This window comes from Nothobranchius furzeri, chromosome 6 (genome assembly GCF_043380555.1).
Source record: "Nothobranchius furzeri strain GRZ-AD chromosome 6, NfurGRZ-RIMD1, whole genome shotgun sequence".
Lineage (NCBI taxonomy): Eukaryota > Metazoa > Chordata > Actinopteri > Cyprinodontiformes > Nothobranchiidae > Nothobranchius > Nothobranchius furzeri.
Window position 1 is genome coordinate 77,167,560 of NC_091746.1, and position 16,811 is coordinate 77,184,370.

At 43.3% G+C, this 16,811-nt stretch overlaps 1 protein-coding gene across 11 annotated transcripts in view; it reads left to right on the forward strand.

Moving 5' to 3' along the window:
- Positions 1 to 16,811, forward strand: part of rbm47 (RNA binding motif protein 47) — a 46,485-nt gene that overhangs the window by 26,652 nt on the left and 3,022 nt on the right. For 5 of the 11 annotated variants that reach the window (XM_054744781.2, XM_054744782.2, XM_015943587.3 and 2 more), the window contains 5 exons: positions 5,479 to 6,346; positions 6,443 to 6,773; positions 7,124 to 7,147; positions 7,539 to 7,748; positions 12,398 to 12,591. In XM_054744781.2, the coding sequence (XP_054600756.1) occupies positions 5,510 to 6,346; positions 6,443 to 6,773; positions 7,124 to 7,147; positions 7,539 to 7,748; positions 12,398 to 12,591 (1,596 nt within the window). In that variant the 5' untranslated portion in view covers positions 5,479 to 5,509. Of the gene's footprint in view, positions 1 to 2,193; positions 2,331 to 5,478; positions 6,347 to 6,442; positions 6,774 to 7,123; positions 7,148 to 7,538; positions 7,749 to 12,397; positions 12,592 to 16,811 lie in introns of those variants that run through there. The other 6 variants (XM_015943590.3, XM_054744783.2, XM_070552584.1 and 3 more) reach the window with 6 other exon arrangements.

Sequence of the window (16,811 nt, forward strand, 5' to 3'; positions counted from 1 at the left end):
AAAATCTCTCCTCCTTAACCTTTTAAGTTTTGGAGAGTTTATAGATTACGCCCATAAAAACACAGATAACAGTAGGATGAAATAAACTTTAAATAATTTAAGTTTAAAACAAAGTGTTTGAACAACCACCTGTCATTATTTTGTAACCAGACGACAGTGTTTAGATTGGATTAGCGCTTGTCGTGCCACAGTTTATTTATTTTATTTATTTATTTATTTATTTATTTATCTCAAACCATCGAAAACATGAAATTGCATATGCACTCCTCCATATTCCTGGTGCATACAAAAATTTTTATTTTTTTTTTTAAATGAGGAATATGCTGTTGAATGAAACAATACAAAACATACAATAACATAAAACCATTTGAGAGGGAACTGGAAGAAGCAAAAGCTTATCTAGTCAAGCCCCAATTCAGTTAATAAATCACATTTGCTCACATTAACAAATTTGAAAGAAAAAAACTTTTCTTTATGCAGGTCGTTCTATCTTCACCTTGCTAGTTGCTACATAAAAAGACAGTTACAAAACAATTGTTCACATGAATCTACAGAAAAAGAAAACAAAACCAATAAACAACAAAAACAAAATATTCCATTTGAAGCCATTTACCATTTTTATCACTTGCTATTTATGTACGAGTCAATTATAAGTTGTTTATACAACATTTTAAATGATCTAATGTTTTTACATAATTTTAAAGTCACATCAAGTTTGTTCCACAGTTTGATACCACATACAGATACACACATACTTTTCATAGTTGTTCGGTATAATGGAAAAATGAAGTTTTTAACGCCTCTCAATTCATAACCCTCTTCATGAGTTTTAAACATCCTTTGCAAATTACACGGCAGTACACCCATCATGGCCCTACGGTACAAGGACAGTTTTAAATTGAATTAAGTCAAAAAATTTCTTTCACATTTCTTATTTAACTCCATCGTTTGCTCTTTGATCTATTTGTTGTTCAGTCATTAATCACGTTTCTATTCATGTTTGCTTTGGTTTCAGTGGCCTTTGGAACTATTCCCACTGTAGATTTCCGTGTCTTTCCCAACTCGCTCCTTTAGCTTTTGGAGATTTCAGACAGAAACTCGTCACATGGTGGTGAGCTCCCGTCTCTTTACTCGTCTGTTTCCCGTCTCTCTATCTGCTCTCTTGACTGCCCAGGAAGGTGTGTGCTGTTTGCTTAAGTTAAGCTGTGCGAGGAACACGTTCACCGTTGTTATGTACAAACCCCCACCACCACACACACACACACACACACACACACACACACACACACACACACACACACACACACACACACACACACACACACACAGAGTCTTGTGCTGACACAACATAACTCACTCTGGTGCTTACTCCCAGTCAGAATTTCCTAACGTCCTTTTGTCAGTGACACAAACACGAGGAAGTCTTCAAACTCCTGTTAGAAAAGTTTCCTGTCCCTTTTCCCCGTTTCTGCATCTCTAAGCAGAAATCAACTCTAAGCTGGACAAACTGCATTTCCCACAATGCATCTCTCTGTCACCTGCTACGTCTCATTACTGGGAAAAAGGATAAGAACTGGGTGCAGCAGCTGCTTTGGGAAGGTGTGTGTATTTATCAGCGGCAGAAGAACGTTCACCTTAAAACTTGATGTTTTTTTTTTATTCAGCTAAGAAGGAAAGACAGAAATCAAATGTGCAGGTTTACAGGAGAGGTTTATATTAACTGCAGCAAATTCTGCAAAACATATGTTTGTATTAAAAAACGGGAGAAAAAGGACGTTCAGTCCTCTGGCTCCAAATAAATCACGAGAGAAGGAAGGAGGAAGTTACATCTTTGTTGATCCTCATTATTTTTTTTAAATTCTGATGCGACTAAATGAAAACAATGTTTAGTTTTACTTTCAAAGCAGCTTAAAGGCAGGTTTATATACTTTTGCAACAGAAAACAAGGGTGTTGGTGATTCCTTTCTGCCCATAACAATCTTTTCCGTGTCTATTTTCTAAAAGCAGAAATCCTTTCTGGTAACATTCTGAAAATCCAACTCCACCCACAAAACAACACACGCACAAAAGTACCTGTTTTAGCTCCTCCCTCATCAGCTCTCATGGTTTGACTTCGGCTCGGTGTGTGTGTGTGTGTGTGTGTGTGTGTGTGTGTGTGTGTGTGTGTGTGTGTGTGTGTGTGTGTGTGTGTGTGTGTGTGTGTGTGTGTGTGTGTGTGTGTTGGTGCAGGGGAGGCTGGACTCTGTGCCCTGCTGTACCTGTCTCTCATGGAGGTGGACTAACACTCCCAGAGCAGGCAGCAGGCGGCGGAGCGCTGAGCAGCAACGAGGGTAGATATCCTCTCTGCTTCTGCTTCCTCTTCCCCTTTTTCCACCGCCATCCATCTGCTGTGACACATCTTTTCTCCAGATTTCTGCTCTGTTCCAGTCTCACTTCCCCCTTCTGCCTTTGTCTTTGCTGTGCATGAGATCTTTTGACCTTCAGCAGCAACTCTCTCAGACGCTGTTCCGTTTATTTCATCAATTATGAATTTGTCAGTGATTTGACGGAGGTTTGTGTGTCGTTAAGTCTCCTGTCTGCGGTTGGTTTGTGTTTTGTGTAACCACACCAGTATAGGGGCTGACAGTTGGAGCGCCAGTGCTTCGTTCTGCTGATTTGTAACACTGCTGTCAGCAGCTGCCGGGTGAACCCTGATAATCAGTTGCCTCCACGTGTGTGAAAAACAGCTTTCCTTAGACGTGTTTTCCTCCTGAATTGCTGTCAGTCAGGATAACAGCTAACTAGCCAAGCATTGTTTCAAACTCTTGCACAGGCTCAGATTATCTCTGTTCTGATTCGCTTCGAGCAGCTTTGCTGGTTTGCAAATCAACAAAGTCTTCATAGAAAAGCATTCATCTACAGATTAGATTCATCGTCAGGACACTGACATACCAAACAGGATTTTCTTCCTCTTTTTTGTGATGTGGAGCAACACGTTTGAATGCTGTTGATTGTTTTTTTTTTGTAAACACCTAAATAAAAGAGTGTGATCTTGAAGAAAGCCCATAAAAGCTTTCTCACCCACTCATAAAGCAATCTAGTCTCCAATAACACGTTAATATGCAGAGAATCAGGTGCTTCTATCAATCATAAACATCAGGTAAGGATCCATCTCCATGGAAACCAGTGAAACGCTAACTTCCCTCAGTTGTTAGCTCATCTGAGTTCACAACCTTTGACCAGGTGAGCTCTGCCGCTGTGATCGTCTGTAACCCCCCCACAGAAAATCTGTGATTTGCTCTCATCAGGATTAATTATCTACCTGGATGCACGTCAGGTTTCCTCATCGACTCTTTCACCTACAGAGACTCGCACGAACACAACTTTTGACATTGTCAACACTTTTCCCCTTGTAGGAATGCTGGATGGGTTTTACGTTACACTTTATCTTTGCTCCTCCGACTGCCTCTTGTTGTGTTGATTTTAGTTTTCATTTGTAGCAGTATTCCTCAGATATGTCGGCACTGACTGTTCCCATGTGTCTAGTGCTTGCCTCAATTGTGTTCAACGATGTCAGAAGAATTTCCAAAATGGTCCAAAACAGAAAACAGGCCAATCGAAGCTGCATGTTAAGTTTCCAGAGGCACTAAAAACGTCTATTTTTTTTTGTCTTGGTGTGTGTGCCACCTACAGTTACAACGCATCTCAGCTGCACAGAAGCACATAGCTCTGGAATGGTAAAGCTGAGTTATGTTTAAAGATAGGAGGAACAAACAGGAAGCAGAGGAAGAATAAAACTCACAAACTAGTTTTGACCTTTGTGTTTAGATGTAAACTGCCAGGATGAGGTGTTATGCAGCACAGAAAGTTATTCAAGGTTAAAATGAACTAATTGTTGTCTGATTTCAGACCCAACACTCTCATTTCTATAAGTTTCCATAGTTTCTCTGAGCCCCACCACTTTGGAGGAACTTGCAAGTGGACAGGTGCATGTGTGAGTGTGTGTGGAGGTGTGTGTGAGTGAGAGTGGGAGAGTTGGATATTAGGTCAGGTCAAATGAGTGTGCATGTTACCATGGTTGCTCGGCTTCGAAGTGTTTCACCTCCGTTGACAGCATCTCCTTTCTCTGTCAAAGTCCAACCAACCTTCTGATGATTACAATTATACCCTCCCGAGTAAAACAGTAAACTCCTTTCTTTTAAAAATATTCTAACAGGAGAATAATTTACTGTTCAGACTTAAACCGGCTGCTGTGAGGAGATTCTTTTGGGATTTTAACTGCTGTGGATTTTTCTCATATGAATGCAGGCTGTGTTGGAAAATAAAATAAGAGGTTTATATTTGGGAAGCCGATTTCTGGTTGTTCTCTGTTGATCTGAAAGGGCTGTGCCCCTTAATGGAGAGAGAGAGAGAGAGAGAGAGAGAGAGAGAGAGAGAGAGAGAGAGAGAGAGAGAGAGAGAGAGAGAGAGAGAGAGAGAGAGAGAGAGAGAGAGAGAGAGAGAGAGAGAGAGAGAGAGAGAGAGAGAGAGAGAGAGAGAGAGAGAGAGAGAGAGAGAGAGAGAGAGAGAGAGAGAGAGAGAGAGAGAGAGAGAGAGAGAGAGAGAGAGAGAGAGAGAGAGAGAGAGAGAGAGAGAGAGAGAGAGAGAGAGAGAGAGAGAGAGAGAGAGAGAGAGAGAGAGAGAGATACACCCACATGTTGTATCACATTCATATAGATAAGAGGGTTTAAAGTCCAGTATGCACATATAATATTTGTGTGTGTGCGTGTGCGTGTGTGTGTGTGTGTGTGTGTGTGTGTGTGTGTGTGTGTGTGTGTGTGTGTGTGTGTGTGTGTGTGTGTGTGTGTGTGTGTGTGTGTGCAGCAGGTTAATATGTACAAGACATTATAGTGCACACATCTTTGTAACGGTGTGGGGCCATGTTTCACTAAGTAACTCATATAAATGCACCTCTCCCTCTCTCTCTTTTTCTCTGTATCTTTCTTTCTCTCTCTCTCACACAGGTACACACACACACACACACACACACACACACACACACACACACAAACACACGCACGCACGCATGCACGCACACACACACACACACACACACACAGAGAACATGTGACCAAGCCATACTCAATGAACCTTGAGCCAGAGTTTTCAGGGTTTACAGCCCTTCAGTCTCACTGATAGGGGTCAGAGGTCAGCGAAGGATCTGAGGGACTCAACAAAACAAGGTTGTAAAAGTGCTGATAGGGGAAAAGGTGCCCTAAGGATTTATGGATGCTATTCCATTTGTGTGTTCAGGTCACATTTTGTGTCCTGGCCAGTTTGATAGATAATCTAACAGGTTTGTGCTCTGTTAATCATTTTGTAACACCTCCAATTGACCTTTATAATTGAAATATGTTCTTCTGATCTCTTTCTTGTTTTTACCATTTTGTCTTCTCTCTCTCTTCAGCATTACAGAAGTTTAACACCATTTGATACATTTGTTTTTGTTTTCGTCTTCAGGACCCAGAACTGATTGGATGGTTTAGTCATTATGACAGCCGAAGACCCTGCTTCCTCCTTGACCATGAGCAACAACTCTACCCCCTCCAAACCCTCCAAGTCCTTCGGCGCCTCCCACCATCCCCTCCAAGGACAGAGTAATGTCCCAGAGGGAATCGCAGGTGCTCCTAATGAGTCTGCGCTCATGAACTTGATGGAGCGCACTGGCTACAGTATGGTACAGGAGAACGGTCAGCGCAAATATGGGCCCCCTCCTGGTTGGAGTGGTCCAGCTCCTCTTCGAGGCTGTGAAATCTTTGTTGGCAAGATCCCACGAGATGTTTATGAAGATGAACTGGTTCCAGTGTTTGAGTCTGTTGGCCGCATCTATGAGATGCGTCTGATGATGGACTTTGACGGGAAAAACCGAGGATACGCGTTTGTGATGTACACAGAAAAACACGAAGCCAAGAGGGCCGTGAGGGAGCTCAATAACTACGAGGTGCGACCTGGGCGGCTGCTGGGGGTCTGCTCCTCCGTGGACAACTGCCGTCTCTTCATAGGTGGCATTCCCAAAACCAAGAAGCGTGAGGAGATCCTGGAAGAGGTTTCTAAGGTGACAGAAGGTGTATTAGATGTGATAGTTTATGCTAGTGCTGCAGACAAGATGAAGAACCGTGGCTTTGCCTTCGTGGAGTATGAATCACATCGCGCAGCTGCAATGGCTCGCAGGAAGTTGATGCCCGGGCGAATCCAGCTTTGGGGTCATCAGATTGCAGTGGATTGGGCGGAGCCAGAGATAGATGTAGATGAAGATGTCATGGAAACTGTGAAGATCCTTTACGTTAGAAACCTAATGATGGAGACCAGCGAGGAGACGATTAGAAAGGTGTGGTTTGCATACCGTTAGAACATCACAACGTGACCTCATTCTTTCTTCACTGACCAATCCGATGACATCAATCTCTTTTTCTTGGTTCAACAGATCTTCACCCAGTGGAACCCCGGCTGTGTGGAGCGTGTGAAGAAAATCCGCGACTATGCTTTCGTGCACTTTTCGTCTCGAGACGATGCTGTGCTGGCAATGGATCACTTGAACGGCACAGAGATCGAAGGGTCCTGCATTGAAGTGACGCTTGCCAAACCGGTTGACAAAGAGCAGTACTCACGCCAGAAGGCCTCCAAAGGGGGGGTTTCTGCCACCCCTGAAGCCACCCAGCAGAGCTACATCTACCAGTGTGACCCATACACATTGGCCTACTATGGCTATCCTTACAACACGCTTATTGGGCCCAACAGGGACTACTTTGTGAAAGGTTAGATTTGGTTTTATTTTGTTGTTTTTTGGGATGTTGGTTGACGCAGAAACTCATTGGACTAACGCACACATAAAAGTCCAAACTATGATTTATTAATGATCATGATGATGAAAATATTTCTGATTTCAGCTTTTGTGACAAATATTTAGAAAAATATTTAGCTTGATGAGTACTTGTGGCTTTAAATCAGCGTCGTCTTTTTAAAAGTCAAAGACAAAGGAAAATTTGATGGACCAATGAATGCTAATCCCATTGTCTTAAATGATTGATTCAATGTGGTCTTGGATGGGAGCAGGAAAATCTTTTTGACTATCAACAATCATTGTGTTTTGGTTTTCTCTCCAAAGGATCCCCAATGATACAGAACAATGGTAATCTCTCACATCCACATTTCTACTCATTTCTTTCAATGAACAATGAACTTTCTTACCATGTGACAAAATTTTCTAACACCATCCTTTTCCTGCTGTGATGCTACTTCACATTTCATGATGGGTTATTGCAGGGTTCTCACCAAACTCCCTATTAGTACCATTTTACAGAGCTAGAAAACAACATGTTACAGTCCATTTCATTTCAAGATTCAGATAAATGCTCAGGATTGAAGTTAAGCGTCACCCAAAAGCTTTCCTGAGCAAATTTGTATTGCTTAAACCTTGAGAAAAGACTCAGCAGACATATAGCTGTAGACGGACTTCCAAACTCAATACCTTGTCGCCCAACCAAAGTCCTCAACCACAAACCCTTTAATTGTATTTTAAGCAGGTACTGTGAGAGGTCGTGGCCGAGCTGCTTCAGGTAATCGCACCCCTGGACCTCGGGGGTCGTACCTCGGGGGTTACTCTGCCGGTCGTGGCATCTACAGTCGCTACCATGAGGGCAAGACCAAACAGCCCGAAAAGCCCTATGAACTGATGCCCAGTCTGGAAATTGCTGCCTCCGTCAACGCAGTTGGCATAAAACCTGGCACAAGTCAGTGAGACGGGCGTATTCGTCTATGTCCTTTGCCCATCTCCGAAGTCTTTACTAAACCTCTTTCCTGTGTGGTTTGGTTTATAAATAGCTGTTGCTGGATGGTCATGAGCGAAAGCACGTCTTCTGTCTGATTTAGAGTCCAAAATCGATGACACCAAATGTCCGCCCTCCCAATCATGACCAGAAAGGAACGGCTTCTTTTCACTCTTTATTCTGTCAGTTTTCCTCATCCAAAAATTCATCTTGTCTGGTGTTCAGACTGAAATAAGTGCTGTGTTGAAGGAACACAAGGAACTGCATTGGTTACCATCTTCTTTAATTGATTTTAAAGAATAAATAAGAAAAAAAATCAATACATTCATTGGTTTTGGGGCGGTCCATCATTTAAATCATTATGGCAATAAATTGCTGTTTTTTATACCACATCAAAATAAACAACAAAAGCTTATTTACATCCGGCTGTTTCCAATGCAGGATCCCTGCACAAATGAAATCTGTTGTTTCCACACAGCACTGTGTTGCACGTCTGAATGGGGTGGTACTAACGCTCTCACTAACATGTCACACATCCCAGCAGCTCCAGTTTTGACTTTTAAAATGATAAAAGTGTTTAAAAATGTAATAATCTTTCAGAAAATTATGATTTATATTCCCTGTGTGATGTTTCTTTAAATGTTTTATTGAATTGTATTTATAATACTTATTTTATATGTATTTATCGCAGTTTATTTTAAAGATTAGTCGAGAACGGAGCTGCAACGCAAAACTAACACTGACTAATGATTATCTTTTCTAATATAATTCTGATGATCTAAAAGATAATGCCAGTCTATGAACACAAGTAAACCAATTTAAAGTGACAGCTGGATCAACAAAGCACCTGATGTGTCAGGTTCGAGTGGCTGAGCTGAAGCGTAGCAGAGGTTGTTTGTAGCATAACTGCGTGACCCAGGCGCAGAGTGGCTAGCGTTGGGTTAAACAGAGCACGCGGCTTTGTTCTGGGAACGGCGGCGCAGCGCTCGGAGAAAGCCGAGACCGAGCAGCAGTTCCGAATAGATAAGGAAGCTGACTTACTGGTAGTAGACAGCGTGGAAAGATCCCTTTCCTGGTTTGAGGGCTGGTAAGCCTGAGAACTCGGTTCAATGTCTGGTAGGAACGATGACTGAGTGATGAATGAGCGGCGGTGCTTCCGTAAATAGTGTCGGCGTGATGACGTCGACAAGCCACGCTGGTGATGGGAATGCTGGGAAGTGTAGTAGCCCGCCGGTTTGGTCCATGGGGAGTGGTCAGCAGGATGAGTTTGTGACATGATGGAAGTTGTGATGTTGAAATTGGATAGATTTTTCCACCATCCCCTCTGCAAGGAAGCACGGGGAACATGGCTGCATGATGTAGGCTAATGTCCGGAGAAAAATGAAGCAGACATAAAAAAATAAATCAGTAGAAATTATTGTAGCCATGTCTGTGGTGAAGAAGTTGCAGTTGGACCACAAAGACCCAAAGTTGTTTAATTTTTTTGTAAAAAATGTGGAATTAGACACAGATCAACAAATTTTTTACATACTACATTAAGGTGGACATAAACTGTGTGACTTTTTACTCATAGCTCCATCTCAAATTGTACGACTTCCTCGCACAGCAAATCTCACGAGTCATGTTCTCACACTGTAAGTACGTTTTATTTATGTAGCACTCGTCACAGACAGAAAATCACAGAGTGCTTCACATAGATCAAAACCAAACAAAACATTAAATCATAATGATCTTAAAACAGGAATAAATTAAAATCAGAAAAACTAAGTCATAAAATTATAAAATACCATAAAACAAATCAAAGATGATTACAAATTTGAGTAAAAACAAGATTTAGGTATAAGCAGCTTTAAATAAAAGGATCTTTAGCTGTTTTTTAAAAGTGTCCGGACTGTCAATACTATGTTCGGATAAAGGAATATCATTCCAAACCTCGACTTTTATAAACTGTACAACCAACTTCTCGGATCTGATCTGGCTGCTCACACTGTACGTCTGGTAGCAACACGTCGGACCTAAAAGTATGCTACAAATAGCAATTTTAACACTGGACTTTTCGTTGTGCTGTTACTGATGCCTGCTGTGCCTCTGGGCTGCTGTGGGAGGACACGGGGATTTATGGAGGTTGGAGGAAGAAGACGAAAGAAAGTCAGTCAGTCAATGTTTTGAGATCGTTTAGTTTGACATAAACACGGCAAACAAGCTTTCTTGACAATCCTTGTCATTGTGTGCAAAGGAAAGAGTAAAAAATTTTTTTTAGAAAACTTTAATAGGAAAATGGCTAGCTGGCCGTGTTGACGCATGCGCCGTGTGGGCGGTTCTGATACTTTTGGGTCGCAGCACTGTGGCTTCAATGACGCAAGACCCTCCCGACTCACAAGGACCGAGCAAAATATCAAACACACCTGAAATTTGTACGAGCGCACGATTGCTGATCGGGAGCTGGTTGTGAGTGTTAAATCGCCTCTCGTTAACCCCGTATACTACACGAGGCACGAATCAAAATGATCTCAAAGGTTATTGCATGAGGGGAAAATCAGCTCAAACAAGTCAAAATGTTGCACAGTGTTGGCCCAGCTTTAGATGTTAGCCAGTAGTATGTACCTGTACATGGAACACAAAGCTCATTAGTTCTGTAGGATATAACACCATTTCTCCAAACTGAGGCTGCTCAGGAAGTTATCAGCAACAGACAACTGTTTTTATTTTTTTCTTCTTTTTAAATTATTATAAATTATATAATTTACAACTTCTTATTTTTAAATCTACACAGAAACACTTAAAATGACTGAAAAATCACTTTTTAACTGTTTAATTTATTTATTTAACCGAGTTATGTTAAGTTTATGCAATGACACTATTTGTTTATGTTTATAAAACCTATTTAGTTATAGTTATTTTTGATTCATCATCAGATTCGTGATGCTATTTTAGAACTTCACTTGCATTTTCTGTCACAGCCACCAGAGGTCAGACATGTCCCAGATGCAGTTTCAGATTCTCATGACTCAGACATTCAAATGCATGGAGAACTGGCTTGGTAAAAAAAAACATACATATGCATGGTGGCGCAGTTGTTAGCACTGTTGCCTCGCAGCACGAAGGTTGCAGGTTCGAAACTCGACTGCGGCCTTTCTACGTGGAGTTGCGTGTTCTCCCCATGCATGCGTGGGTTTCCTCCGGGTACTCCGGTTTCTCCCACAGATCACAACACGCCCTATAGGTCATAAATTGTAAGTCGCTTTGGATAAAAGTGTCTGCTAAATAAATAAACATGAACACAAATATGAAAGAGTTGTATCAATCTGGCCATTAGGTCAGCAGTTCCTATCATAATGCTGATGGTCAGAGGTTCATGGCTACAGTTCATTAGCAACAATGTGAGCTTAAATGGTTATTTCTGAGAGGCGGGTGGGAGGGATAAGGAGAGGAGAGGAGTCATCGTGGGGGGTACCATCTTCAGGAAATAACTTTTTTTATTTTTTTACCAAAGCCCGCTTAGGACCCCCAGCCCACCCCCCTAAATGGAACCTGAAATGAGAAGGATTGGACAGGAAATGAGAGCAAGGTAAAGGGGACAAAGATGAGGATGAGGAGAGATGAAAACAAAATGAGGGAAGAAAAGATGCCAGGGCACAGGGCAGTATGAAGAGGGGTGAAGAGACAACCCTGAAGAGATTCAGGGAGGTGAGGAGGTGCACAGGTGGGTTGACAGTAGGCCGTGGTTGAGGCATGGATCTGCTCCCAAACTCATCTGGATCTCAAAGAATACTCACACTGCAACAGCAAAAGCATTCAGGGGTCGTTATGAGAAGGCTATGAAGCAATGAGCAACGATTGCACAACAGTTACTTCCATTGTTTTGGTTCTTTATGGTGAAGAAAACAACCAAAAACAAAGACATTAGAAAATCAACACAGAATGCACGAACCAAAGATGTTCAAACAACTGTTCCTTATTTAGAATGTGGTGTTACACGTTCTCTGTTGAGACCAGACTGATCAGAACCGCAGATTACTGATCAGTTTCATGCATTTGTTGATCCATTTGTACATTTTCTTTTTTTAATAATGGAAAGAGATATTACTTCTCCCTCAAAAGTTTTAAAATCCAAACACTGGCATTATTTTCAATCCTGAATGATGTTGCAAAACCAATCTTACATCATCTATTTGGTCACAGGTCAGTTTTGAAATGTAGATGCTGAAACCGACCCTAATCTGGAGTTCAATCCTGTAGTCCTAATCTGAGTGGAATCCCAGGATCACCGCTAGATTTGGAAAGAGTGGCTGTGTATCTGAAACAATGCCTCCATTTGCAATGTGGCATGTGTGTGTGTGTGTGTGTGTGTGTGTGTGTGTGTGTGTGTGTGTGTGTGTGTGTGTGTGTGTGTGTGTGTGTGTGTGTGCCACTCACCTTAGCTCAACCGTCTCCTTCTCACCTTTTGATCTTTTTGTACATCCTACTTTTTTTCCCCCACACTCCCTTCAGATTTAAGCATGACTGTGTGAATGTTTGAGCATGTCTGCGTGCAAGTGTCTTCTTCTTCTACACCCTTGTTTGGAGCCTTATCATCCAAGCCTTCATCTTTTCGCGTCTCTCTGTGTGTACAGTGGCGCTGCCAACGCTGGGTGCACAGTACCCAGTGTTCAGCGCTGCTCCTGCAGCCAAGCTGATAGAGGAGGGGAAGGTGCACGCGGTGGAGCACCTCATTAACCCGCTTGCCATGCAGCACCCTGAACACAACACTGCCACTGCTGCTGCTGCCACCGTCCTGCCTGCTGTGTCCACCCCTCCGCCCTTCCAGGTGAGTTTGATAACAAAACAGCCATTGGTACACTGCTAGTACAAGGGAAGAGTGCATTTGGCTTTCATACATGTTACCTGATTCACCAAAGTGTTGGAAATGTTTCTCAGGGATTCTGTGATATGATATGATGGCATCAGATGGGTACATACTTGATGTGAATCTCTCATTCAGCCACATTTCAAAGGTGCTGAACTGGTTTCGGAAAGTTTCTGACGTACTCGGAGCAGTCAGTCTGGCGCCAACTACCAAACCACATTCAAAGTCACTTAAATTCACCTTCTTCCCCATTTTGATGCGCTTTTTAAACTCCAGGAGGTTTTTCACCAGCCTGGTAATTAAATATTATAGTCAGGCCACAACCCCACAAACTGTCTCCTCATCCAATTGGACAGCGCTAGGACCAATCAGAGCAACAAACAACATGACATATTCATCACTGCGGAAATCAGTTGATGGGGCAATCAGCAATGCACCGTCACAGAAGAAGAAGAAGCAAATACACCCTTTATCGAAATAAACAACGTAAAGATGACATCTGAATGATTTTTTTGTCTGATTGCACCATCTAGTGGCTGACAAATTTATCGCACTAAGCCGTGGTTATCACTTTCGTATTTATGGTCAAAAGTAACAACTTTCATTCCTTTTTATTTTTTTTCGTGTCCTGTCTGGCTGTGAAGCAAACAGAATTAATGTCTGAATGCTGGTGACAAGCCTGACAGATTTACTCTCAGGTGGAGCATCAAAGCGTCTGCTTTTAATGTCACGCCTGATACTTAAAACTTTATTGTTATTGTTTTTTGAATGCTTGTAATTCTGAACGGACATGGAGACAGAGGTGAAAGAGAAAGGAAGAGACAAAAGAGGGGGGTCCAAAAAAACAAACAGTCAATGATGAGCAAGAGTCTGCTTCTAGACCTGCAGAAGGAGAGAGAAAAAAAGAAAAAGGAAAGGGACACACAGCAATACAACAGGAGCAAGCTATCACTGCGTCAACCTGATGAGGAAATATTGAAACATTGTTTTTCCGAACAATCACGACATTAAATCACAGTGCATCAAGTGCCGACCACAGCCGACATGTGTTGAACGTTTCCAAGTCCGTACTTATGAGAGCACCATGTGAGCACCTGTGTGCGTTCATGTGCTTTTATATGTAAGGTTTCTTTATAGGAGCGTCCAATAGAGAGTGTGAGGGGCCACAGATCTGCCCCCCAAAGATGTGTAGGAGATGGAGGGAGCTCCAAGTCTCAGAGATTCAGGAGCTGCCCCAGAGCGCAGGGACCCCAGGGAGACTGCGACCAGAAAAGCGCCTCGAGAGGCGCAGAGGATCGCCCCTGGGGGCCACAACCAGCAGCCTGCAGAATCCCGGGGGATATCAGTGGCAAGCCCACAGGCCCGCCTGCAGCCTCCCACCCCCAATCCGGCCGAGCCCGGAACCCAGCGCCCCGGGACCCAGGGGTGACCACCCCCGCCGGGGACCCAGATCCCACCAGGCAGCCACCGGAATTGATCAGGCAGATGCTAAAAATCTTAAACCCCCTGACCCGGGAGCCGCACACACTCAGGCAGACCAAGGCACAGCACTCCACACCAGGTATGACGGGGGAGGGGAGGCGAAGATGTATTGACCCTTTGCAACGACGTCACCTAATCATGTGGGTCCACCATGCTGGACGGCAAAAGCATGTAAACAGTGAGCGACACGGTTACTAAACAAAGGGATAAGTAGAGCCTGAAACTGTTTTTGCGATAAAAACAAAAACAAAACTCCTCCAGCATTCCTTCCACTAGTTCATGCCCAGTTCAGTTATCAGAAGAAGTAGCGCATCTAGCGGGGGCTCATAGAGAGCGGTGTGCTACTAGCGTCCCAACGTTAGCTTACGTTCTCTCTGCAGCTGTTCACCGATGTAAACATGTTGCTGGCTTTGCCTAAATTTACCCCTCTGGATTTATAACGCTATGTTGTAAACAGCATTTCACTTTACACCAAAGCTGATTTTTAAAGAGTCTGGATCCCTACCAGCTTCTGTTGCTGGTGGTGTTACCGGGTTCAGCTGCTGCTCTCACACCGGAATGAGAAGGTCTCTGAACGCCGATGCTCATATAAATAAATAACGTCATTTTAACACACGTAATCATACATCAGAGCTTTAATATTGTTAATAATTGTCTCGCTTTACACTACAGTGGCGAGCACATCCTCCGTGGTTAAATACCCGTCCATCAGGATTATAAATAACTTGTATAAACACATCACATATATCCCTGTCCCTGTCTTCCTCGTGAAATAAATTAACGTTAATCTTACCCGGTAAAAGCATGTTCGCTGCAAATCTGAGGCCTGCTAGTCCGCTTGATTGATTGATCACTGCAGTTCATCTCCATCCTCAGTCTCCATCAAAGTTATTAAAAAGAAAAAACGAGTTGAGTTTACGTCCTTGTCTCTTAGTGCCGACCACGCAGCAAGCTAAAACCATTTTACTGTCAAATCAACTAAATAAAAGTGATAAAAGACTACAAACTGGCTTGTTTTGACTACCTTCACTGGAGTTTCTACAGGTGTAAACGGTCTTTTCTCCGTCCATCATGGCGAAGGGGGCTGTCACATGAGTGGCGTGGCGTGGCGTCACGTGCAAAGGGTCAACAGCAGCAAAAGAAGTCCCAGGAGAGGGGAGGAGTCAAAGGCCCCACCTGACATATACAGTCATACACAAACACAGTCACACACTCCCTTTCTCATGCTCTCACATTCACATACAACCAAAGACTTACAAAAATGCATGCCAGACACCCACTCATGCTCCCCATAAACACCCTATTCACTCTGGTCCTGGTACTGCTGCACAAAGGGTACAAACATTACCGGTTCCCAGAATTCGACCCTTTCTGCTGGGGTGTTGATGAACAGGCTACCCTGCCCAATGCCGAGCAAAGTGACCCACCACCCAGACCCCATCCAGACGGCCAGATCCCCCTCCTAGCCTCCAGCCCCAGGAAGCCAAGCGACAACAGAGGTGTGCTAAGACCCCTAGTCTCCCTCCGTCTGCCCCAAACGGTGTTGGTGCGTGTTGATGAGGTGTATTCGTGGCTGTGGTGAGCGGACAGTGCAGGCATCGTCTGGCCTACGCCAGCTGATGCCACCACACCACCCCTCTTCTTCCCACAGCCCTCTGTGTCTAAGTACAGATTAAAATTGGAAGTGGGCACCGGCACTTGGGATGAGGCTGAAAGATCCCCTTGCCAAATGCCGTTGAAAATGCCTTTCATTCCTGGATGCGCTCTTCTGGCCGATAAACAGAGCTAAAACACATAGTTTTACAATAATTATGCTCATTTGATGTTTTGTAAACATATATTTATCTTTTAAAGACTTACTTGTCCATGAGAAAGGTACATTTGAGGTACATCCTCATGCACGCTCCATGATTAACATCTGTAAACAGTAGTCTAACACTATTGGTTAGTGCTGACCGGCGCTCAGTTCATATTGCAGAGCTCTATGGGACCGGGGGGCTTAGGGGAAAAAACAAGATGTATTGCCTGCATTAAATCACAGTACATGGTAAGACAATAATTATTACGGATTTCTAAAACATCATACACAATTCCTGAAAAGGGAAAACTCTGGATTGCAGCTTTTAGTACCTCTGTCTCCACATATCTCAAGAAATGCTCAAGTCTAAATCGTCCCAAGTTGATGCCAAAACTGTTTCAAACAAATGCCGTTCCAGAACCAACTCCATCTTTGTAGCTTTTCTCCAATCGTATCTCTGGTGCTAAGCCAGCCCAACAGTGCTCTACAAACATATGCTGCTTAAAACATTAGGGTCAGTGTGGTCGGGGGAAGATAGCTCCATGCTACAGACAGAGATGTTCACTCAACAGCATCCAACATGAAAATTAATCGCGCATGATGCGGGAACTTCTCGTTGGCTGATTCTACTCGACAATCGGAGGTGGTAGGCATGAATTTTGGCCGGCCAATCAGTCAATAGTGTCACTTTGGTCCCAGTTGGATCTTCGAGGAAGAGGTCTGAAGAAAAGATTCACCTCAGAATGGAAAACAAATATCTGATCCAGGTGTGAAACCAAATTTTGGTGTGGTACCCGACCTTGCTGACCCTAATGTGTAAGCACCAACAGAGCGCTGTGATTGGCCCAGCCTACAATTGTTTGGTCCCTGCTGAGGCTCCAATGGAGCATGGCTAGTCCGA